Source organism: Cucurbita pepo, chromosome 16 (genome assembly GCF_057944985.1).
Source record: "Cucurbita pepo subsp. pepo isolate OVF chromosome 16, ASM5794498v1, whole genome shotgun sequence".
Taxonomy (NCBI): Eukaryota; Viridiplantae; Streptophyta; class Magnoliopsida; order Cucurbitales; family Cucurbitaceae; genus Cucurbita; species Cucurbita pepo.
In genome coordinates this window covers 11,805,952-11,828,402 of record NC_141813.1, presented here as the reverse complement: position 1 = coordinate 11,828,402, position 22,451 = coordinate 11,805,952, and the positions used below count along the sequence as shown (strand labels likewise).

The 22,451-nt window shown below is 38.7% G+C and overlaps 8 protein-coding genes and 1 long non-coding RNA gene across 21 annotated transcripts; 5 read left to right on the top strand and 4 right to left on the bottom strand.

Annotated features, from left to right (window-relative positions):
* The first annotated feature begins 89 nt into the window (after positions 1-89).
* On the top strand, positions 90-712 carry LOC111777048 (SAUR-like auxin-responsive protein family). Its single transcript, XM_023656490.2, is given in 1 exon segment — positions 90-712. A coding segment is annotated over 1 exon segment (393 nt). The 3' UTR covers positions 483-712.
* Positions 713-1,431: 719 nt separating this feature from the next.
* Positions 1,432-4,626, bottom strand: LOC111777425 (ABC transporter F family member 1). The gene is made up of 6 exons (XM_023657016.2): positions 4,446-4,626; positions 4,107-4,335; positions 3,525-3,598; positions 3,226-3,436; positions 2,915-3,149; positions 1,432-2,744 (listed from the first exon to the last, which is right to left on the bottom strand). The coding sequence occupies exons 2-6, from the start codon at positions 4,326-4,328 to the stop codon at positions 1,687-1,689; spliced, it is 1,800 nt and encodes a 599-aa protein (XP_023512784.2). The 5' UTR covers positions 4,329-4,335; positions 4,446-4,626; the 3' UTR covers positions 1,432-1,686.
* Positions 4,627-4,818: 192 nt separating this feature from the next.
* Positions 4,819-6,659, top strand: LOC111776697 (Ribosomal L18p/L5e family protein). 7 transcript variants are annotated; one of them, XM_087118638.1, is made up of 4 exons: positions 4,819-4,946; positions 5,420-5,522; positions 5,772-5,833; positions 5,942-6,659. In XM_087118638.1, the coding sequence occupies exon 4, from the start codon at positions 5,981-5,983 to the stop codon at positions 6,365-6,367; it is 387 nt and encodes a 128-aa protein (XP_086974764.1). In that variant the 5' UTR covers positions 4,819-4,946; positions 5,420-5,522; positions 5,772-5,833; positions 5,942-5,980; the 3' UTR covers positions 6,368-6,659. The 7 variants fall into 7 exon arrangements, with proteins under 7 accessions (XP_086974764.1, XP_023511788.1, XP_023511783.1 ...); XM_087118637.1 differs by having other exon boundaries at positions 4,851-4,946; positions 5,110-5,522; XM_023656020.2 differs by lacking the exon at positions 5,772-5,833 and having other exon boundaries at positions 5,420-5,499.
* A 604-nt stretch (positions 6,660-7,263) lies between these two features.
* Positions 7,264-8,572, bottom strand: LOC111777685 (Heavy metal transport/detoxification superfamily protein). Its single transcript, XM_023657395.2, has 5 exons — positions 8,421-8,572; positions 8,233-8,353; positions 7,962-8,146; positions 7,772-7,859; positions 7,264-7,702 (listed from the first exon to the last, which is right to left on the bottom strand). Exons 1-5 carry the CDS (start codon positions 8,427-8,429, stop codon positions 7,335-7,337), a joined length of 771 nt encoding a protein of 256 aa, XP_023513163.2. The 5' UTR covers positions 8,430-8,572; the 3' UTR covers positions 7,264-7,334.
* Positions 8,573-9,837: 1,265 nt separating this feature from the next.
* Positions 9,838-12,396, top strand: FUC1 (alpha-L-fucosidase 1). Of its 2 annotated transcripts, XR_015412165.1 has the most exons (4): positions 9,838-10,531; positions 10,625-10,861; positions 10,935-11,847; positions 11,945-12,396. XR_015412165.1 is itself a non-coding variant. In XM_023657055.2 (3 exons), the coding sequence occupies exons 1-3, from the start codon at positions 9,894-9,896 to the stop codon at positions 11,701-11,703; spliced, it is 1,644 nt and encodes a 547-aa protein (XP_023512823.2). In that variant the 5' UTR covers positions 9,838-9,893; the 3' UTR covers positions 11,704-12,396. The 2 variants fall into 2 exon arrangements, 1 of the variants encoding a protein (XP_023512823.2); XM_023657055.2 differs by having other exon boundaries at positions 10,935-12,396.
* LOC111777445 (S-adenosyl-L-methionine-dependent methyltransferases superfamily protein) lies at positions 11,797-15,079 on the bottom strand. 3 transcript variants are annotated; one of them, XM_023657056.2, is made up of 10 exons: positions 14,952-15,079; positions 14,486-14,586; positions 14,264-14,330; positions 13,879-13,944; positions 13,366-13,459; positions 13,152-13,265; positions 12,748-12,848; positions 12,543-12,617; positions 12,371-12,463; positions 11,797-12,211 (listed from the first exon to the last, which is right to left on the bottom strand). In XM_023657056.2, the coding sequence occupies exons 1-10, from the start codon at positions 15,069-15,071 to the stop codon at positions 11,921-11,923; spliced, it is 1,122 nt and encodes a 373-aa protein (XP_023512824.2). In that variant the 5' UTR covers positions 15,072-15,079; the 3' UTR covers positions 11,797-11,920. The 3 variants fall into 3 exon arrangements, with proteins under 3 accessions (XP_023512824.2, XP_023512825.2, XP_023512826.2); XM_023657057.2 differs by having other exon boundaries at positions 14,915-14,987; XM_023657058.2 differs by lacking the exon at positions 14,952-15,079 and adding an exon at positions 14,684-14,894.
* Positions 15,080-15,203: 124 nt separating this feature from the next.
* On the top strand, positions 15,204-17,877 carry LOC111777484 (replication factor-A carboxy-terminal domain protein). 3 transcript variants are annotated; one of them, XM_023657110.2, is made up of 5 exons: positions 15,204-15,467; positions 15,659-15,779; positions 16,040-16,211; positions 17,300-17,372; positions 17,472-17,877. In XM_023657110.2, exons 1-5 carry the CDS (start codon positions 15,276-15,278, stop codon positions 17,484-17,486), a joined length of 573 nt encoding a protein of 190 aa, XP_023512878.2. In that variant the 5' UTR covers positions 15,204-15,275; the 3' UTR covers positions 17,487-17,877. The 3 variants fall into 3 exon arrangements, with proteins under 3 accessions (XP_023512878.2, XP_023512876.2, XP_023512879.2); XM_023657108.2 differs by having other exon boundaries at positions 17,300-17,877; XM_023657111.2 differs by having other exon boundaries at positions 15,208-15,467; positions 16,058-16,211; positions 17,300-17,877.
* A 598-nt stretch (positions 17,878-18,475) lies between these two features.
* Positions 18,476-21,770, bottom strand: LOC111776974 (uncharacterized). 2 transcript variants are annotated; one of them, XR_015412187.1, is made up of 5 exons: positions 21,630-21,770; positions 21,286-21,513; positions 20,327-21,204; positions 19,619-19,657; positions 18,476-18,839 (listed from the first exon to the last, which is right to left on the bottom strand). It is a non-coding gene; the product is annotated as an uncharacterized LOC111776974 (long non-coding RNA). The 2 variants fall into 2 exon arrangements; XR_015412188.1 differs by having other exon boundaries at positions 21,286-21,395; positions 21,630-21,769.
* Positions 20,669-22,011, top strand: LOC111776973 (xyloglucan endotransglucosylase/hydrolase protein 31-like). Its single transcript, XM_023656404.2, has 4 exons — positions 20,669-20,903; positions 21,130-21,230; positions 21,312-21,529; positions 21,610-22,011. Exons 1-4 carry the CDS (start codon positions 20,684-20,686, stop codon positions 21,947-21,949), a joined length of 879 nt encoding a protein of 292 aa, XP_023512172.2. The 5' UTR covers positions 20,669-20,683; the 3' UTR covers positions 21,950-22,011.
* Positions 22,012-22,451: the final 440 nt, after the last annotated feature.

Below are 22,451 nucleotides of genomic sequence, written 5' to 3'. Positions count from 1 at the left end.
TGGTGAGAGCGACCAAGTCACATGGCATGCTCTTCAAACCCCATACTATAAATTCATTCAACACCCACATTACCATTATCATCGATCCAATGACTAAGCTTGTGACCGTAGCCATGAAGAAGAATGGCATTGTCAAGCTCAAGTCCGCCGTTGGGAAGCTGCAGAGAAGCCTCTCCTTAGGTCGGAGGTCTGATTCTGGTCAAGATGACTTCGATTACGACTCGACTCCGGTACTGGAGGATGTCAAAGAAGGACATTTTGCAGTTGTGGCGGTTGATGCTGAGGAGCCGAAACGGTTTGCTGTTCCGTTGAGTTGCTTGACGAATCCGGCGTTTTTGAGACTGTTGGAGGCGGCGGCGGAGGAGTATGGATTTGATCATGAAGGTGCAGTGACCATCCCGTGTCGGCCGAGCGAGCTCGAGCAGATCTTGGCCGAGGAATAGGAGGAGGAGGAAGAGGAGAAACGTAATGTGGGGTTTTGAAGCTATTGAAATGACCCAAGAGGATCAAGAGGTTGTTTTTTTTTGTAGCTTCAACTCTTCATGGCTTTGTAAAACTTTTTATCTATGGAAAATTTTATATTTTGAGAATGGCTAACAAAAGTTCATGGCCATTTGATAACATGTTGATTTTGTGTTGGGTTGTGTTTAATTTGGTGTAATTTTTACTTTCATGCACGTGTTTAAAAATGGTGTACCGTACTTCTTAGTTTCTTTTATTATCTTAAGTGTTTATTATCGACTGTTTGTATGCTCGCTTGTTATATTTTTTTTGTATGCTCGCTTGTTATAATATTTATTACTGATATTTAAGCTTATTTGTTAAGATTGATAACGATCATGTGTGAATGATTTCTATCTTTCATGTTTATTTGTTATGAGGTCTATCATGTAGCAACAAATTAAAAAAAAAAAAAAAAAACAAGGGTAAATTCGTAATATTTTAATTTTGTTTTCCATGGGTGATTATTTATATGTTCATGCCAATAAATACAAAAAGGTATACTAATGATGTTTAGATTTGTTATCCATCAATGTTATTTGCATATTCCTAAGTATGTTTTTAATTGCTAAATAGCTAAACCAATAGAATAAATATTTTGCCCAACATTTCGTTATTTGTATGCTTTTATTTATATATATATATATATATATATATATATATATATATATATATATATATATACACACGCGTGGCATATATTTATATTTTTAATAGAGATTACATATTGAAAAAGAATTAACTAATTAGCTTCCTATTTCAAAGTTCATGCCAACATAAACCCCTCATCACTCGGGTAAGCTTGGTGAGTCTAAGAATGGCCCAAATGAGAAACAAGACCGATATATTTAACTCGATAAGAAAACCCAAAAATAGAAGATTGTGTGTTTATATTCGCATGGTGTCTAAACAGAAAATATTGGACATGGCTCTATCAAGGTTGGCTCAAAAACCAACCAACTCATATATATATATATATATATAGGGTACACGAAAGATTAAACAAAAACATCACCTACGAGGCCCATTAAAACTGCTGGCTCGATACAATAACAAAGCCCATCAGTGCTCGTTTTGTGGGCACATCACGTACATGCTGGCCGAGCCGTGGCGTGATACGACACCACATTCAAGCCAAGGTATATGGTATTGATTTCAACGGCGTAAACTCGCGATTTTACAGCTTTAATCAGCTAATCCAGCCTTCACCTTCAAGTGTTCCTTGAAGTCCATAATGTCACCCTCCCACTTGGTTACAGCTTGATTTTCGCATACCCATATCTCCTGGGCCACTTGGTTAATGAGCCTAAAATCATGGCTTACAAGAACCAATCCTCCGTCCCACTCATTTAGTGCCTCTGCCAACGAGTCGATTGTCTCGATATCCAAGTGATTAGTGGGCTCATCAAGCAATAATAAGTGAGGTTGTCTCCATGCTAACCACGCGAAGATAACACGGCTCCTCTGCCCATCGGACAAATTTTTCATTGGCATCACTTGGGCTTTACCGGAGAGCCCGAACTTCCCAATTGCCGCTCTCATCTTCTCCTCTTCATTTCCTGGGTACTCTTTTATCATGAACTGGAGAGCAGACATTTCCAAGTCGAGTTTATCAGCTAAATGTTGATGAAACTGAGCAATTCCAAGGTGATTATGTCGTCGGACCATGCCATCTAGAGGAACCAGTTCCCCTGTCATCAGCTTCAACAGGGTACTCTTGCCAGCACCATTGGGTCCAACCAAAGCTATCCGAGAGTCCAAATCAACTCCAAAGTCGATGTTCTTATAGATGAGATTATCAGGGGTATAGCCAAATGTTACTTCCACGAACTGAAGAACTGGAGGGGGAAGCTTCCCAACATCAACAAAGCGGAAGACAAGAACCTTGTCTCTCACCACCTTTTCAGTAAGCCCACCCCTCTCCATCTTTGCCAGTGTTTTCTCCTTACTCTGAGCCTGCCGTGCTAATTTTGCTGACCCATGCCCAAATCTGGCAATATACTCTTTCATGGAAGCAATCTGATCCTGCTCCCACTTGTACATTTTCATCTGATTCTCTTCCAGTTCAGAACGGGTCTGAACATACTGATCATAGTTACCCGTGTAAAGCTTTAATTTTCTGTTCTGCATGTGTATAATGTTTGTGCAGACACCGTTAAGAAAGTCCTGGGAATGTGAAACCACAACCAGGATACGGTCAAACTTCTTCAAGTTTTCTTCTAGCCAGACACAAGCCTCTAGATCTGTCATTCGGGAAATTAAAAAAGATACTCGTCAGACTATTAATTAGTACTCTTGAATTCAACCGCTGTTTCTAATTTCTAATTTCGATGGAACGTTTAGCAGTAGCACAAGGAAGAATTGTCTGTCAATTATACATGACATAAAAGAACATTGAACCAAACAAATATACCTAGATGATTGGTCGGTTCATCCAGTAAAAGGATGGTGGGGTTCATGAATAGGGCACGAGCTAAGGCAATCCTCATCCTCCAACCACCAGAAAAATCCCGTGTTTTCTTCCCTTGCATCTGCTTGTTAAACCCAAGACCATTAAGAATTTCAGCAGCACGTTTCTCTGCAGTTGATGCGTCCATTGCTTCTAAACGTTCATAGATACGATCAAGCTGCTCTCCGCCTCCATCCTCCTGAGTTAAATAGAACAGCAGATAATGAGTACTAGTAAATTTTTAGAGCGTAGAAACTCGATTTTAATCAACATACTTGTGCAGCCAAGGATTCTGCCTCCTTCTCCAACTTCAACCTCTCCTCATCACAACTCATCACAGCTTCAAGTGAAGACATGTCAGAAGCTTCAATCTCTCGTGTAAGGTGATATATATCCATATGTTCTGGAATAGGAAGCTCTCGACAACCAATTGCCGAGAGAAGTGTAGATTTACCACATCCATTTAATCCAAGCAAGCCATAACGTCTGAAAAATAAATTGTAAACATTAAGCCTAACCACAAGAATCCATGTGGAAATGGAATTACTTGTGCCAGAAATAGTTAAAAGCAAACCTGCCGTAATTCAGCTCCAGCTCGGAATCAACAATAAGGTCATGCCCATGAAAGGTCACTGTCAAAGATTCTATCTGCAAAAACCACACATGCAAGGATATTACTAGAATCATCACTCACACTTCCCTAATGGCACGACACTACTTCCAAAGATCACCAAGGAAAATGAACGAATGCTAAGGTTCAATATTCTTGGGCTAAAGAGTCATAGGAGATCTCAACCTAACCTACTGACGCATTATCCAACAGAACAACTATTCTTTTTAGATAAAAGAGAATTAAAGAACACTAATCACCACCTAACCTAATGGCGCATTATCCAATTGAAAATTCATCCATAAGCAACTGTTTCAATTAATTACATGGAGGAAAAAACTATACAACGAAGAATAATTTATTCCCAAAAACTGAAAGCTAAGAACACTAAGGAAGGCTTCACAAGTTCCGCAAAAATAGGCACCATTTGGAGAATAAACATATATAAAAAAGTAAAATAGTCCACAGTTCTTTATGATATTCTTTTTAAAAGAAGCACTCAATAGATTTACAAGAATTTGATTCTAGAATAAAATTAGGGCTTACTCGGATGTCTCTGGAGAGAGGATGTGAGCAAAGCACACCAGTACAAGTCCGATCAGATAATTGAAGAGCGTCCACTCCATTAGCCAACTTATCAACTCCATTCTGCGAATTGGCCGCTGCAGCCTTGGAAGAAGCGGCAGCCGCCGCTGCTTTTCCTCCACGCTTGGCCGCCGCAGCCGCCTTCTTCTGAGCAGCTTTCTTCTTGCTCGCGTCGGAAACCATCCTTAACCTAAAAGGTTCAAAAAAAAAAAAAAAAAAATCAATCACCAAACAGAAACCCTAAAAACAATAGAAACAAAATAAGAGACATCGTGAAGAATCCCGAATACATATACATACCTGGGGAAATTGATAAAGAACAACCACGCAAAAGTGACACCGACAGAGCGAGCGAGAAGAGGAAGAAATCGGTCTTCGTCTCCCACGGCGCTTTTGTTCTGCGCTTTTTATCGAACCTGCGACGCGTAATGCGATGCAGATGGAGGGTTCGAGGTACTGCCGATCAGGAGGCTGAGGCTTCCTTTTTATAGACGTGCTGATGTCTCCACGTGTCTTTCACGAACAATTTCTTCTGGTTGCGTAGCCGACTGAATTAGTTATTCTAACGCCCTCGTGAGGGCATATAAGACAATTTACTTTGTATTGATATTGGGCTGGACTTTAAGAGTTGGCCCAATAACAATTCGAAAGCCCATGGGCCTGCACTTTAAAAGTTGCAACCAAATGGAAAGGCCCACTTCGTCACATTGATCACTGTCTTCTCCCAATTTCTTCCCTTCTGGAGCATCTCTGGTTTTGTTGTCTCTCGTCTTCCGACCCTCCATTGCGCTTCCATTCGAGGTAATCGTATCACTCTGCATTCATTGCTTTACTGTGATGCTGCTCCTTCTCTGCTTTCGTTTTTCTGGTGAACTGGGAGCGATTAGTTGATTAATGCGTTTAGTTTCGTTGTTTTTGAGCTTAAACGAACCACTAATTTCGATTCGGTTACGTTCTTTTCTAGGGTTTTATCTTTTGTCGTTGTTTCTCTGTTAGACCCGCCATGGTAGGACAGGAAGCAATTCGGCAAGCTCTAGAAACAACAGACCTATCAAAAACTCAAAAACGAAGTAACAGAAAAGTTTAAACGCGAAATTGGAAGATGGGTTTTGGATTTAGGGTAGAAAGAAAGAAAAGATGAGGGAGGCTGCGTTAATTTTATCACTTCTTAGAATTGAGATTTCTCAAAATTCTGAACTTTTTCTCTAAATTTATGTTGTTGAATGTCCTTATTTGAATAAATTATCTGATGGGCTGCTTATTATTCATTGCAGAGAAGTTTCGGTCTTTGGGAAATCGATTGTTGTTACATTATCTTTGTGGGTTCTTGGAGCTCATCGATTGATGATTCAAGGTTCAAAACCTCTAACCATTTAGGTCAGGCTCCCATTAGCTGCAATATTTGATTTTCTTATGCATTCTATAATACTGCAACGCTTATGATGTGATTTGATTTCGCTTATGATTGAAAATGACTATAAGGAAGCCTAAATTTACTCCATCAGATGTTATGCATACCCTTATAGAGTGTTCATTGTCTTAATGAATGATTTCATCACATGCGTAATCAGATGTTTGCTGGTTTTATAAAATGAAATGGTTCTAAAACCTTGTAACTTATTGCAGTTTTTTGGTTCTCTGTGTGAATCTATCATTCAATTGTAACTTGTAAGGGATGCTTTTTTAAGGTTGGGCTTACTGGCACTGCTTCTGATTGATGCTTATGAATTAGTATATTGACAACTTCGTTTTCCGGAGTATGAACATTGAATGGGATATTTTAACATTTTGGATAGGTGATTGGAAGGGGGATTTTGAACATCTAACTGTTGGGAATGACAGTATTAAAGCGCTACGTTGTACGATTATTCATATCTTTAAAGTATATAACTGCAAATGTGGTAGATAGAAACAATGGACGGATTGTCGCAACTGCATCCACAGTTGAACACTCCATCAAGGGTTCACTTGAATGTGGGCGGTCTTGTAATGCTAAGGCAGCAGCAGTTGTTGGAGAGGTGTTGGCTATGCGACTCAAAGTCGATGGTCTCGAACAGGGCCAAGGAAGAGGGATTCACATGGATGTAAACAAGGAAATCGAAAAGAAAGGCTTCAAAAACCGCACAAAAATCTGGGCTATAGTCAACTCACTCAAGAACAACGGAGTTAAACTTATTCTCGACAACAATGACGATGATGCATCTCGGCCAAGTTATGAGTAAGTATCCAAAAGTGATCAAAATAGTCCTTGGCTGGGAAAAAAGGAGGCTCGGCTCGAGCTCGAGCTCGCCCAGTCACCATGAAAGATTAGATACAGCTAAATGGAAGGAACTATGTTTATTAGTGGCAAAGTGATAGTGATAGCATCCAACTTTGGGCAATGATGTTATCACAGTGAAATGGTCTAATATGATCATTATATTCTCCACTTTTTGGTTACCTGTTCCTTTTACTTGTTTAAGAACTGGCTTGATATTAGGTTTGGGAAGGCCAAAAGTTGGACTCTTTAGGTTACTTCTTAGACAAACACGACTCTCCACAATATTATGATATTGTCCACTTTGAGCATAAGCTTTCATAGCTTTACTTTGGGATTTCCGAAAATGCCTCATACCAATGGAGAAAGTATTCCTTGATTATAAACCCATGATCATTCCCTAAATTAGCGGATGTGGGACTTTTCTTTTCATCCAACATCTTCCATCCGACTGTCTCTTTCTTGCTCGAGCTGTCCGACTTTTGGAATATTTTAGATATTTCAAAGAATATTCCATTTCTTAAGAGTTTGATTATGAACGTTATAGCTCATCTTCTCACGTGCTTAGATTTATGATTATAATTGTTAATGCCTAGGAAAAATAATAATATGGTATTGTTATGAGTAATTTTATTATTTAATTTTTTATAATTGACTATTTTATTTTTATTGAGCTAGATTATTATAATAGTTTAAACTAATTTAATTTTGATTCATTCGTTTTATATTAAATAAGATAAAGTATATTACAAAAATTGTATATGGTAAGTTAATTATATTAAATGAGATTAAGTATATTACAAAATTATATAAATAATAAATAAAAAAAAGTCAAAATAGTTGTATATATATAAAAGGAAACAAACTCTGGCAAATATGCCAAAATTGAATGCCGAATTACATTTATTTAAAAGAAAAAAAAACTATATTTATTACATCACCGTGCAAGCATTCGGATTCTCATCGCTAAACATTTGAGACGAAGGCAAATGTTCTCCAACGAATCCACCATGACCATACCCGTACCCGAACCCGAACCCGTACTCGTAACCCGGAGCCGGAACTGCCATGTAATCAAGTCTGTCGCCGTCCGTTTCTCCGCCGCCGTCCTCTTGAGCGACCTCTCCGCCGCTTTTGTTCTTGTCGGCGCCATCTCCGTCGTCTTTGTCCTTTTTGGGTACCACCACTGCAACTTTCCGCTTGAGTTTGTCTTCCAAATTGTGAATCAGAGCCTTGACGTCCATTTTCCCTTTCACCGTAACCAAATCCATTTGTCTCTCCATCGCCATATCCTCCACTCCTGCAAAACACCCATTAATTGTTCATTTCAACTCCAAAATTAATTTGATGAGCAATAATTAAATCTCACCCTTGGTCCTTGATACGACTTTGTAAATCCTCTCGACGCAACCCTGGCAATGCAGTTCCACCTTCAACGTCGCCGTCGTCACCGGAATCTGGTCGGAATAATTTTAAAATAACAAATAATCAGTCAAATAAATTTAAAAATCCGAGTTGACTCACCCCATTTACTCTAATCATGAGAGGTATTAACTCACCTCTTCGTCTTTGGGCTTCTCGTCCTCTGGTTTCTTGGATTTCTTTTCTTTCTTGCCCTCCGACGAGACAATGTCGATTTTCTTCTTAGTTTTATCGGCGAGCTTCTCTCGGAGCGTCGACGCGTCGAATTTTCCGATCACTGTTAGCTTGTTGGCTTCCCAATCGGCTCTGACTCTCTCAACGCCTTCAGTAAATGGAAAAATCGGATTGGGTTTGGAATCTGCTTTGTAATATTGAGATGAAAAAAGGGGAATCGGGAATTGATGATACCTTGGATTTGTCGGACACACCTTCTGAGTTTGTTGGCGCAGCCCTCGCAGTGCATATCGATGTTGAACACGGCGGTGGTAGTGTCTTCTTCTTTGTCGCTTCCATGGGCGCCGTTCTGTTTCTGTAAACAGAGAGAAAGTAAGGGAAATGGATTAGAACAGAGGAAGAAGAATGGAGTGACCACTGACCTTGCCCATTGTTCGAATTAGGAATGGAATTGGTTGAATTTGCAGAGTTGGTTTCTGAAACAGTGGGAGTGGGCTGAGTATTTATAGCGGTGATGACGGCGGACGAGGTGGCTGCTTCCTTCCACCACTTTCACTTGGGCTTTAAAGTAATATGGTCGATTGTGATAGTTGGATAATAAAATAAGGTGAAATATAAGGGTCAAAATGTAAATTACAAAGACTTGAAAAGCATAGTCAATTGACTTGCTGTACATTACGTGGAGTGTAATTATTTTAATATTTAATAGTTTTATTTATAAAATTAATTATTTTAGATGAAAATTAAGGAAGATGGACATGTCATGTAGGATTGGTAAGATTAAAAAATTAAAGGAATATGATTTTTTTTTATTTATTTTTTATTTTTTTTATAAAAAAAGAATTAAATGAAGTAGCGTTTACTTGGTTAGTGCGTCATGTGTGGTTCAATTAATTTAGTGTGAGACGCGTGAGACTTACTGCCCTGAACCTTTCATGTTCGTTGCTGGCCGTTTGGGCTTATGAACAAATGAGTTGAGCCTTGGGCTGGCCCATTAAAGTATTGGCAGAACCAGCGAGAGTCTAAAACCTAAAAAAAAAGGCCCATTGGGCTTCTCCACTGGACTTTAGTGGACCCCACATGGATAGGCTTCCATACGGTCCAGAACCTTCCATGGTTATTTGTTTATAAGCCCACAGACTAAGTCAAGTATTGGGCTGGCCCATTAAAGTATTGACAAACAACAAAAAACATTAAAAATTGGCCGATTGGGCTTTTCCACTGACCTTCAAGTAAAAAGGCCCATTGGGCTTCTCCACTGGACTTTGGTGGACCCCACATGGACAGGCTTCCTTACGGCTCAGTAAGTCAAAAAGGCCCACTGGGCTTCTTAACTGGACTTTAGTGGACCCCACATGGGACAGGCTTCCATACGGCTCAGAACTTTCCATGGTAAGTTGGTGGCAATTTGGGCTTATTAACAAATAAGTCAAGTCCTGGGCTGGCCCATTTTAAGTATTGACAGAACCAGCACAAGTCTGAAACCTAAAAAAAGCCCATTGGGCTTCTTAACTGGACTTTAGTGGACCCCACATGGGACAGGCTTCCATACGGCCCAGAACATTCTGTGGTTAGTCGGTGGCCATTTGGGCTTATATACAAGTAAGCCGTCTTGGGCTGGCCCATTAAAGTACTGACAGAACCAGAACAAGTCTGAAACATAAAAAGGCCCATTGGGCTTCTCCACTGGACTTTAGTGGGCCCCACATGGGACAAGCTTCCTCATGGGCTTTCCACTTTTTTTTTCCTTGGTTATTATATATGTTTTGAATAATTACGTAGGGATTTTATTGATTCCATTATTTGTGAAGTCGTTGAGGTTGAACAGTGAAGACGAAAAGGAGGATTGCTTAAAAGCTCCGACTGAACCAAATTCTGATATATCTTCACTGCCAATGAAGAAGAAGCAGGCGGTCAGGTTCTTCGGCTATTGCAATAATATCCCTAAACCTTCTTCAGCTCTCAATTCCATTTCTCAAACCCAAATTTCCATTGTCTTCCTCCTCTCTCTGTTTCTCCAACCCATTTCTTCTTCTTCTTCTTCTTCTTCTTCTTCTTCTTCTTCGATTAGCTCTCCCCCTCCGCTTCCCATTCTTCCCATCCCCTCCGCTTCTCAGATCCAATGGCAACTCGGAAACATGGCCCTTTTCCTTCACTTTGGCCCCAACACCTTCACCGATTCCGAATGGGGAACTGGCCACGTTGACCCATCGGCCTTCAACCCCACCAATCTCGATGCTGCTCAATGGGTCCGAGTCGCCAAGGACGCTGGGTTTTCCCGTTTGATTCTAACTGCCAAGCACCATGATGGGTTCTGCTTGTGGCCATCGGAGTATACAAATTACTCGGTACGGTCGAGTCCTTGGAGAAATGGCGAAGGAGATGTGGTTGGGGAACTGGCCAAGGCTGCCAAAGAAGCAGGACTTGGATTGGGACTCTATCTGTCGCCGTGGGATCGTCACGAGCCCTGTTATGGCAATACTCTGGAATATAATGAGTTCTATGTTGGCCAAATGACTGAATTGCTTACCAGGCACTGGTTCTTGGTTCCTTGTCGTTTAACAATTTGCTTGTTTCGCTAATTGAGTCAATTGGATAATGTTTTGATGCTGATTTGATCTTTTAGGTATGGAGAGATCAAGGAGGTGTGGTTGGATGGTGCAAAGGGAAAGGATGAGAAGGACATGGAATATTTCTTCGATTCATGGTTTAGTTTAATTCATCAGCTCCAACCGGGCGCTGTCATTTTCTCCGACGCCGGTCCCGACTGCCGGTGGATTGGCGACGAAGCGGGTGTCGCCAAGCCTACTTGCTGGTCTCTTTTTAACTGCAGTGCTGCAAAGATCGGCGGCACCGACTCCCAGTGAGTTCACTTCTCAATTTTAATGGCTTCTCTATCTCTGCTTGCTGTTTATTCCAACCTCTATCGTATTCAGATACTCTGGAGAAGGTGACCCATTTGGCCACGATTGGGTTCCAGCTGAGTGTGATGTCTCAATAAGGCCTGGTTGGTTCTGGCATCCATCAGAAGTTCCAAAGTCAGCAAGAACACTTCTCGACATATATTACAAATCAGCCGGCAGAAACTGCCTCTTGCTGCTAAATGTACCTCCAAATTCCTCAGGTTTAATATCAGCTGAAGATATACAAGTGCTGCAAGAATTCACCAAGATCCGAGACTCCATTTTCTCCCACAATTTGGCAGAAAATGCTCTTGTAGATGCTAGCAGCACGCGAGGAAATGGCGAAGACGACCGCTTCATCCCCTCGAACGTCCTCAAAGAAGGTATCTACACTTACTGGGCTCCTGCTCAGAATCATCAACCCACTTGGTCTCTGTATCTGAACCTTCAAGAGTTCATATCTTTCAATGTGCTGCATATTCAAGAGCCGATTCACATGGGACAGAGGATTGTTGAGTTTCATTTTGATGTTCTGAATGATGAGGGTGTTTGGAGAACAGTGGTGAGAGGCTCCACAGTGGGTTACCGGAGAATACTGAAATTTCCAACCGTGGAATCTCAATTCTTGAGACTTGTTATTGAGAAATCAAGGGCTGATCCCCTCGTTTCTTATTTGGGGATTCATGTGGATAACTTCTCTCATTTGAGTAGTCATTTTGATAAGACATTGGGAGCAGGCATCAATGGCAGTGACATTCTTCGTCAGATTACCTTGAATAATTCTCAGATTTCTGCTGTATGATAATGCTCTTCTTCTCATTCTAGCTCATACTTGTAATGATTTGAGAATGTACACACCTGCTTTTGCAAAGATTTGTGGCATTGAACTTAAAAATGAAGGAAAGCCGTCAACTATTTCATAAACAAACATTGTCACCAGCGCAAGGTATAATATTATTATGAATTTAACCTATTGGTTCAAGTATGAACACTGCAAAGGATATATCCGAAAGAAAGGGTCAAGTAATTTTTACATCTTGCAGAAGCCGAGCAGCCATAGAGCCTATTCTTCTAGCTTCCCAGTCGCCCAGTTTCTGATCCTCATGTTCCGAAACTGGCTCATTCGCCTTCTGGATTCCCGTTCCATCACAACTTACATCCTTTTCGTCGTTCTCCTGACTCGAACAAACTCTGTCAATTTCCTGATCGACATTGTCTTGAGTGTTCTCTGCGTTCTCTGCGTTCTCTGCTGCAGATTTCATCCCCATAATGTAAAGCTGAATGCTGGGATGCTGGTACTGGGAGTCCATCTGCAACAAACAGCAAGATAAATAATGTAACACGGTTTACGTATTTGGCCGAGGACTGGCAGGGTCATCTCTATTGTCAATGCTACAAAACTGTACAAGGATAAACATCTTAATCTATGGCCATTTCAGAGATTCTAGAAAGTTGAAAGTAAATCATACCTTTGATTTTGATACAGTTTTCACCTCGAAGTTCTTTTTCCACATCTCGAGCATTTGCTCATGAACATTTGTTGAACGAATCTCATACCCCAACTTCACATAACAAGTATGAATAAATGAGCAAAGAATAATATCCAATGTGAAAATGTGGATAAAAGTTAATATTTCATACCATAATTGTAGTTTTGGGACCTGATAATGCATGTATTGTCTTTAAAAGTGGTTCCAAGAGATGTTCTGCATAAACCTTCACGTTGAATGATAAAAATTACAACTTTTGTGGCCGCTTATTTGCTTTGTAAATCATATGAGAAAACCATGCTATTGAATAATGTACCATTGTATGCTTCAACCAGAAATAATCTTCATAAACTTACCACGTCAGTGCCAATAATAAAGTCAAAGGGTGGGCCTACAGCCTTGATATGATCTTCATTCCCCCAGTCTAATTCTGCTGCCCTAATTGAACCAAATGAATCTACAACGAACAAGTTTCTCTAATTAGAAAAACCTAAAAAAATTAAATTTGGTTAATTTAATTCTACAGCCTTTGATTTTTTACAAGGAAGTTTGTTTGATAATGCAATCAATTACAAATCCTATCAGCCCTAAAACAAGTTTCATAATGCAATCAATTACAAATCCTATCATGCTTGTAAAATTAAATTAAAGCCCTAAAACAAACTTCAAACAAACTGATTTTTTCTAACTGAATTGCCACCATTAGAATGTTAATGATTGTTACAAGGAAGTTTGTAATTTCTAATTTTTCAAAGCCTACCTGAGGGATTCATCTGTGCTAAGCTTGGTGTATTACGCTCGATATTTCTTGATAGTATAGGCAAAACCTCCTTTTGGTCTGTAGCAATTACATCACATCCAAGCAATGCCATGCCTACAAAGAGAAGTTCAAATTAAAATAGTTAGCCCTTAAACCACAAGGATTAGCAACTCAAAGGAATTGTTCCATATTAAACTTTACATCAAAGACTCACCAAACCCAGCTAGCCCACAACCAGCGCCAAGTTCGACAACACGCTTTCCCTTAAGTTTAGAAGGGCTAAATTTTCCTTTTCGACAATTCCTCTCCTGAAACAGTGAAAGAAGAACTTAAACGTTTTTAAAGAACGATAATCTTCCCGTTCTGATTAAGATACATATCATGTGACCCATGGAAAAATAGATCTAATACAATAAGGGATGTGTCATGAAGGGTTACAATAAACTACCTTCGATAAAATAGTTGTATTGAATGACAGTTCACACTTTATGTTCACAGATGAATGAGGAGTTCATAAAAATCTAATCGTTGCAGAAAGCATGCTCTAAATATGTTCCATTCGACTAGGCGCATCATATATTGTTAACAAAGTAACAAAATTGAAAACTTTTGTACAAACAACTAAATTTTACCTTCGTAAGCAAGATGATACTGACAAATCCAAAGACTGTAAGAAAAATGGAAATTCCAATGATCAACAAGAATGTAAAGGTAGAACGGCAATTACCAGAAACTTGACGAACACCAGTGATGCATCCCACACTGTTGTTCCTAAATGTTTCGAATTGGGATCCTATAACATCACAATGTAACATACTTCCATAGTCAGTCCCCATTGCAAAAAACTCTATACGCGGAAAACACCATAAACAAGAAAGAGGATATGTTACTCCATATATGAAAGTGGAACAAAAATTAGCAAGGACTACACAAATGTCTCTCTCAAATCGCAAAGGGGTAAAGGATTCTACTGTGGATGAGTACTTATTACACAAATGAGCTATTATAGACATGTTCTTGAAGTACCATGGATATGATAGATTGCCAAGTGATAATTTCAAATCTGAAAGTATGTTCCGCATGAAAATTTATAATAACGTTGCAGGCAATACCTGATAGAATCGCAATTCATGACCGAATACTTCCATGGTCATGGTAAATGTACTGGGCGAATTCAACCTGATAATACAAAATTGAATAATACATTAGGTGGTAAGAATAAAAATTGGCATACATATCTTATTTTCAAGATATGAGCAGATGCCATAAATTACTTAAGATTATGGCTTTCAATACAAAATAGTAAACAAATAGGAAAGCCTAAACTACTGTACCTGTCGGCCTCCATAGCAAGAACCTTTCCTCGGAACGTATTTGCTGCAATGCAGAATTCAGATTTTCTTTTGTTTTGGCAGGGATTTAGATTGAGAGATACCTATGGAAATTACTTCATTACATAAATATAAAGTAGGTAACACCGGAACTGAACGAAAATGCTGAACTACTTCTAATGAGTTATTGCATAAACATACATAGTCTAGACAAAATAAAGTCGAGATTCATATTCCTAGAAGAAAATCCAATCGACTAAAACCCTTTTCCATAGATAGAAACCAGATTGAAAGCATCAGCGATTATCTATGAACTAATTTCTTCTTTCCGGAAGGGAAGAGACTAGATCACACACTCAACTCAAGTTCTAGTATGGAATAAAACGAAAATTGTGAAAGATGAATGCATATAAAATTAAGATTTTGACAGACAGCATAGACTTTTGCCCAATCAAGAGAAGGAACGTACCAAATTGATGGAGCTTCTTAATTCGTTGTTTGAAGACTGAGGCTCGAGTCCCGTGCATTCCAGGTCTCCTATATTCGTTGGGTTTTTCATCGCCTCTGTTCCCGGCGATGAAGCCACCATAGTATCCGTGGGCCGTTTGTTGACTACAGGCCCATCCTGAGACTGGGCCGAACAATATGGCTTGAAAGATTATGGAAAACTTCAAGGCCCAAAGTTAAATGAGATTTTGAGCTTTAAAATTTATTGAATAACCTGCCCATATAGCGGCGGAGCGCCGCGTCTTTTCATTTTCCAGGAAGGGAGGCAACCTCCATCAGAGGAGAAATGGAAAACGATAAGCCAATAACAACAATGTGCGCAGTGATAGCCATGGATCACACCAGTTTCTGCTACAGGGTTTGTTCAATCTGTGAGAGGACACTCCCTAGTAACCCCCCTTTTTCTCTCTGCAAATTCTGCAACTTCAACGCCTTCAATCCCGGTTCCTCCTCCTCCAAGCGTGTCTTTCGTATACTTGTGAGTATCTCCGCTTTTCTACTTGAGAATTTATTTTCAGAATGTGGAAATTTCATACGATGTTCTTGTCGTTGGAATTCCACTTGTAATTTGAGTGGGAAATGCCATTGGGTTTGAGCTTGTTCATTGCATTGCATTCTTTATATTGTAGCTCTGATTAGGGTTCCTATATTTCCATTGTTTTTTGGCAGATGTCAATTGCTACGGATAAGAAAGTACAAACTGTAATATGCTTTGATAGGGTTGCTAGGGTTCTGTTTGGTTGTTCTGCTGATGAGTTTTTCGACTTTGCCAAGCTTCATCCGTTTGCTGGTAAATTCCCTTTGTATTTGTGAGTTACTTCTCGTTGGTTTGCATGAGATTCTCTTTGAATGGACATAAACGATTTAGAACGAGAGGCATTTCATTAAACAACCTAGAGGCGGAGTCCTTAATGATCATCAGAAGTTGTCTGAAGATTACGTTACAATTACAATTTGTGGGAGAATTTTCGATTGTTTTCCATAAAATCTGGCTTAATCTTCGTTCATCCAAGCTGTTCTGTTTTCTAGTGATCTGATTGCTGGTGGAAGTTTCATTTCGTGATGCAGCTGAAGCTGTAAGTGAAATTCTGGAGGGAGAGATGTTTAGAATGACGATCTCTAAACCAAAGAATGGCAATGCACAACACTCGAGAGTTGTACAACTTGTTCCTCTGAGTTCAGGATTTCAACCAGCAATTCTGAGATTGAGGGAATTGTATGGGTAAGAGGGCTGCTGTTAATTTTCCTCCCTTTGTCATTAGTTCTTCTTATTATGTGGGTTTCTACATGCTTTTCTTTTTCTTGAAGGACTACCTTCTCGGGTATGGGTGAATCTTTAGGCAGGCAGATATATAGCTCCACAATCATTTAGCTAAGTTTACTTGTTTTTTATTAGTATAATTATTTTGAGTGTCACGAAGGTTGTGCGAAGAGTGCGTTATGACCCGTGGCCGCCTACCTGGTGGGGGCAGCTCCTCCGTTGTGGGTAAATGGGAAACATGACTCTATGAACCCAAGGAAAGGCTGCACAGCAGTAGTCAAGGCGTTAAGACCGAAACTTATTGTACTGCTAGCAGTAATGCAAGTGAATGAATCTCATCCCCTATCAAGTTCTAGGGAGGGAGGGAAGGACGGGAGTGAAGGGAGTTGGTTCCTTGCGGGTAGAAATAAGATTTATTGAAGTGGTCTTGGGATTTCATATTTTAACGTGGAAACCATAATAACTTGATATAAAGTGGAAAGACTTAGAGTTGATGTGAGATCCCACATCGGTTGGAGAGGGGAACAAAATATTTTCTATAAGGGTGTAGAAACCTCTTCCTAGTAGACGCTTTAAAAACCTTGAAGGGATGCCTGAAAGGGAAAGCCCAAAGAGTACAATATCCGCTAGTGGTGAGCTTGGGCTGAGCTGCACCATGGGCTTGTCATTTTAAGCATCCCAACAAGAAAAAGCATCTAATTCAAAGCTGTCCTAAACCAGTCCGAAAGGCCTTAAATTTTTTCTTTCCATCCAATCTCCATTCTCTCTGCATGGGTGAAATTGTCCCTTCAGCTTCTTCTTGTTCTGACTTCTGAGACGGTTTAACTTCAAAACTTACTAGATATTCCTCGAGTGCATACTGATGAAGCTGATGTTTTTTACGAGTTCTATAAGCAATAAAGGTTGGGTTGAAATTACAAAAGTTACTTGAAAGAATTGAAATTCACCAGTCCGATGGATTTTTTTGTCTTGTTTTTGGCTGGCCAAGTTATGATTGCCTAGTGGCTCTATATACTTTTAGTGAATTGACTGCTTAATTTTGTTTGCAGGCTAACCAAGGTATCATCTACTGTTGGTAATGGACAAAACATGCATAGCTCCAAAAAGCAAAAGAGATGTGATGTGGGCACCTCAAAAACTACCTAATCCTATCCCTTTCTTCAACTGTTTGTATTTTTGCTATCATTTAGACTTCGTTATTTGATATGATTTTTTGTGCAGTGGAGAGGATTTTAACTAGAAAGGAAGAATGAAGTAGATTCTATTTCTTTCCTTTGGGACATGACACATGACAAGATAGCTTTCTTGGGAATGGAACAGTTGGATCGTTGTTCAATAGTGTGATTGTAGCCGGAATAAGCAGGCATAAACTTCTATATAGCGCCCTAGAAGTACGACTTGCGTCAAATTTGTGAAAGAATACTTGCAATACACACCTGCTGAACAAGACTATAAAAGGCAACTCCGGTAAGTATATATCAATCACCAACAAGACTATAAAAGGCAACTCCGGTAAGTATATATCAATCACCACTAAGGTATACTCATGTTTGATGCAAATTTAGGTTCGAAACTCTAGCATTATGAGAAGAAAGCGGTGTTCGAGTTAATAGTTTTGATTGATGCATATCTCGTTCAAGATATAGGCATTTAGATGGATGGGGATTGAAAACGTCATTGAATTTCAAATATTTGGGCAAATTAAAGATGAAATGAGCTGAAAAGACGTCATAAAATGGAAAGGAAACCTGACAAGTTATTAAAAAAATCCACAGCCACATTTCAAACACTCTATGGTTTCTTCTAAGATATGAAACTGTCGGTAGATTGCAACGTCCTTCCCCTCTTCCTCAAACAATTATTTTCTATCTTTTAGAAGACACAGTCCTCCTTTTGTGGCTTTCACCTTTTATTATTATTAATTTTTTTTTAATAAAGACAAAAACTTCATTATCACTATAATATTCGGCTCCAAAAACAAAATTTTAATAACATCTCGTTCACATTTCATAGTCTTCCTTAATTCTTATCCTTTTAGGCTCCATATCATAATAAATAGTTGTTTTGTGATTTTCAGAAGAATATATTTATCATTTCCTTTCCTTTTGCTGAGATGCATAATTATTTTGTCTTATTATTCTTTTTTGAAATTTTAATATTAAATTGTAACTCAAATAATAATGGTAGTTAGGATTTGTAGAGCTAGAAAAGTTTGACACGAAATGAACCAAAAAGATATATTGTCTATATCACTTAAAAAGTTGCGATCCTCTCGATCTTCACATGAGATACTATGAAACTAATGTTTTCAACCCCATAATTGTTGCAATAAAAAAGCTTAATAATAATACGTACCACCCAACGCAAGTTTAAAACGAAAATTAATTTAAAACTCCAAAAGATAACCCTAAAACAATTGGTATTAAGGTCTTCTAAGGCAGGACACTTCCTTTATTGCCAAACCCAGATGGGAGCCACACCAATCAAACGTTTTTTTTTTTTTTTTTGTCTTACATCGAAGTATGGCTTGTAGTGTCTAATCTTCTAGGACATGCGATGATTCCTATACCCTTCGACGCATTAATTTACCTATAAAAAAAATTGACAATGGGATATAGTCATAATTGAGATGGACATGTATAATTCATAAACCAAAGAAAAGTGCTTAAATTGAGGACTTTTATTTTTGTTGCCTACCTTAACCTCCCACATAATTGTTTATAAGGCTTTTTGTGCCAAAATTTGGGTTCGTGATTTCAAATCTGAACAGTACTACACTAACAACTCAAACATGTGACAATATCAATATAGTTCAATTATCACCGTCAATATATTTTTACCATACTTTTACCAAGAGGATAAAAGTTCAAATTTCTCCTTTCATATCTAGTTGAGACAAAAAAAAAAAAAAAACAATAATAATAAAATAAAACTCAAATGCTTTGTCTTTAATGAAAATTAAACCGTGACGGCTCGATTTCAAATTCTATTTTTTGCTTACCACGCCTACATGTTATGATTTTGAATGCTTTGTCATCCAAATAATGATCTCAAACAACAATAGACTGTATGGTCATTTCACTTCAACGTACGTATCAAACTATAGTACCAAAGCCAAGACAAAACAATCTACCAATCACACAATTATTAAACGTTTTTTTTTTTTTTTACAATTTATCTAAACAACCTAATTTATAATTGTAATGTGTGTGATAAGATTTCACTTTAACCGAATCATTCTTGTCATCTTGTGATATCTAAGAGGTCGTTTCATGTTTTGCATTCTTATTGCTTACTTGTTTCCCGTTATTGCTTACTTATTTTTCGCTATTAAAAAGCAACAAGAAATTGAAATAATATACTAATACCTTCTTCTCGTTGAGTCTGATATTCAAATCGCCAAACATCTGTCAAAGAAAAAAAAAAAGTAGAAATATTACTAAAGGATCTCAAAAGTATACTTTGGACAAGTAAAATTGTATTATTAACTATGATTGAATGAGGATATTTATGAGACAAAGCAGTAAGAGTGACCAACCGTCTCACTTACAGTAGCTAAATGAGGATCTTTTAGTGATCCAATAATCCTTCAAAAACCCAGAAGCTGAAGAAATAAAAACTCACAAATCAACTCAGATGCATGATGGCCACAAGCTGCATGTTAGATCCTACATTGGTTGGAAAGGAGAACGAAACATTCATTACAAGGGTGTGGAAACTTTTCCCTAGCGTTTTAAACACCTTGAGGGAAAGTCCGAAAGGAAAAGTCCACAGAAGACAATATTTGCTAGCGAAGGGCTTGGGCAACAAATGGTATTAGAGCCAAACACCAGGCGATGTGATTGTGAGGAGGCTGAACCCCAAAGAGGGTAGACACGAGGCGATGTGCCACATCGATTGGAGAAGAGAACAAGTGCCAGCGAGAACGCTGGAACCCAAAGAGGGGTGGATTGTGAGATCCCACGTCGGTTGGGGAGGAGAACAAAACATTTTTTTATAAAGGTGTGGAATAATGCAAAATCAATGCTCATACTAAAAAAAATATATAATTAAAGCCAGAAACCAATTCTAATTACCATCAATGGAGCCTCAAGTTGGGTCATTTTCTGTGACATCAATCATGGAGAGCAGCAGCCATAGCTTGCAAGCTTTACTCATTCTACAGACGAAAAGAAAGAAGATTTGGATAAGAAAAGATCAGACGGGACAGGTTTTTTGCCTTGTTGAATAGATGAGAAGATTATGCTCCTCCCATCTCATTCTCCAGATCTTACTTCAGCCCACAAATCTGTGTTAACTTGTTGTGTTATGTGGGGTCTGAAATGATCTAAAAAACTTCCCTATTTATTCCCAAATTCCCACCCCATTTCTCTTCAATACTCTCTGCCCCACCTCTGCCTATCATGCTATCATCAAATTATTGCTCTAATTTCATGGCTGCTTCTCTTTTCCTCCTTGTTTTTGTTCTTGTGATGTCCTCTAGTAGTAGTAGTAGTAGTACCACAGCTCAGGGTCCACCCTCCTCTGGCTACTACCTCACTTCCTCTCTTCAATCCAACAGCTTTACTCAGTATTTTGCAAACCTCTGGGGTCCTCAGCATCAAAGGTTTGATGACCAAGGCTCCTTAACCATTTGGCTCGACAGTACCTCAGGTCCACCGTTTATCTCCTACTTTCGAGAATAAAATCTATTCAAGTAGGCTGCCATAATGTAATTGACTCGTAATAATCGTTGAACGTACGAGAGAAAAATGATAAAAGTGCCTCGAATTCATATAGTTGTGGCAGAAAGCTGAATAGTTTTTCACTATATCCACACTCTCTTACCCCATTTTGGTATTTTGGCTGATTTTTCTCTGTGCGTCATTTCGTCGAACAGGTAGCGGGTTTAAATCACTGCGCTCATACCGATCCGGTTACTTTGGTGTTGCTGTAAAACTCCAATCCGGCTACACTGCAGGAGTTCTCACATCATTCTACGTTAGTATCATAGTCGTTGATAATGATAATCACTCAATTCAAGTACTGGACTAACCGTGTTTTAACTTTATTCTGATTTAGCTTTCGAACAACCAATATTACCCCGGAAACCACGATGAAATCGACCTCGAATTCCTGGGAACGACGCCAGGGAAACCGTATACACTGCAAACGAACGTCTTCATCAGAGGAAGTGGAGATGGAAACATTGTCGGAAGAGAAATGAGATTCCATCTCTGGTTTGACCCGACACAGGATTTCCACCATTACGCCATTCGGTGGTCTGCATCAGATATCATGTCCGTATAATTACAATAGAATACATGCTTTTGTTTTCCCCCCTAACCATTCGATTTACAGATTTCTTCCATTTCCACAGATTTTTAGTAGACAACGTACCGATTCGAAGGTATACAAGAAGGAACGACGCCACTTTCCCAATAAGACCAATGTGGGTTTACGGTTCGATATGGGATGCTTCCTCGTGGGCGACAGAGAATGGGAAATACAAGGTGGATTATCACTACCAGCCATTCGTAGCCAAGTACCGGGACTTCAAAATAAGCGGTTGCACGGCGGCGGCGGCGTCTTGCAGGCCAGACACCGGGGGATTGAGCCAAGAGCAATACAGAGCGATGGAGAGGGTGCAGAGGAATTACTTGGTGTATGATTACTGCAATGATCCAAAGAGAGACCACACGCAGATTCCTGAATGCTAAAACCCCACAAAGAAACCCAAGAAATTCTAAATTTTAAAAATATTATAATTAAAAAAAAATTATTATTGTTAATATTATTATTATTTTAAAAAATAAAGAAAAAATGATATTATTATTGTGGAAAATTAAAAAAAAAAAAAATTAACAGGATTTCTTAAGAATGTTTATATAATAGTAAATATAATGGTCACAATATTGGCGGTGTGTTATGGGTGTAACAGCTTCAAAGGTTGTTTTTTTTTTTTTTTTTTTTTTCAATTGATTTCAATGAATAAATGCGTTTTTTTTATTTTAATATTATGGCCCTTTCTTTCTTTCTTTTATATATTTGCATTTAATGTAGATAAACTATAGTTTATATTTAAATTATAGAAATGAAAGCTTATGATTATTTCAATATTATAAATTAAAACATTAATAATTAGCATATATATAGAGAGGAAGAAAGATGTTATAGAATAAGAAATTAAAACTAATTCTAAATAAATAAATAAGATAAGAG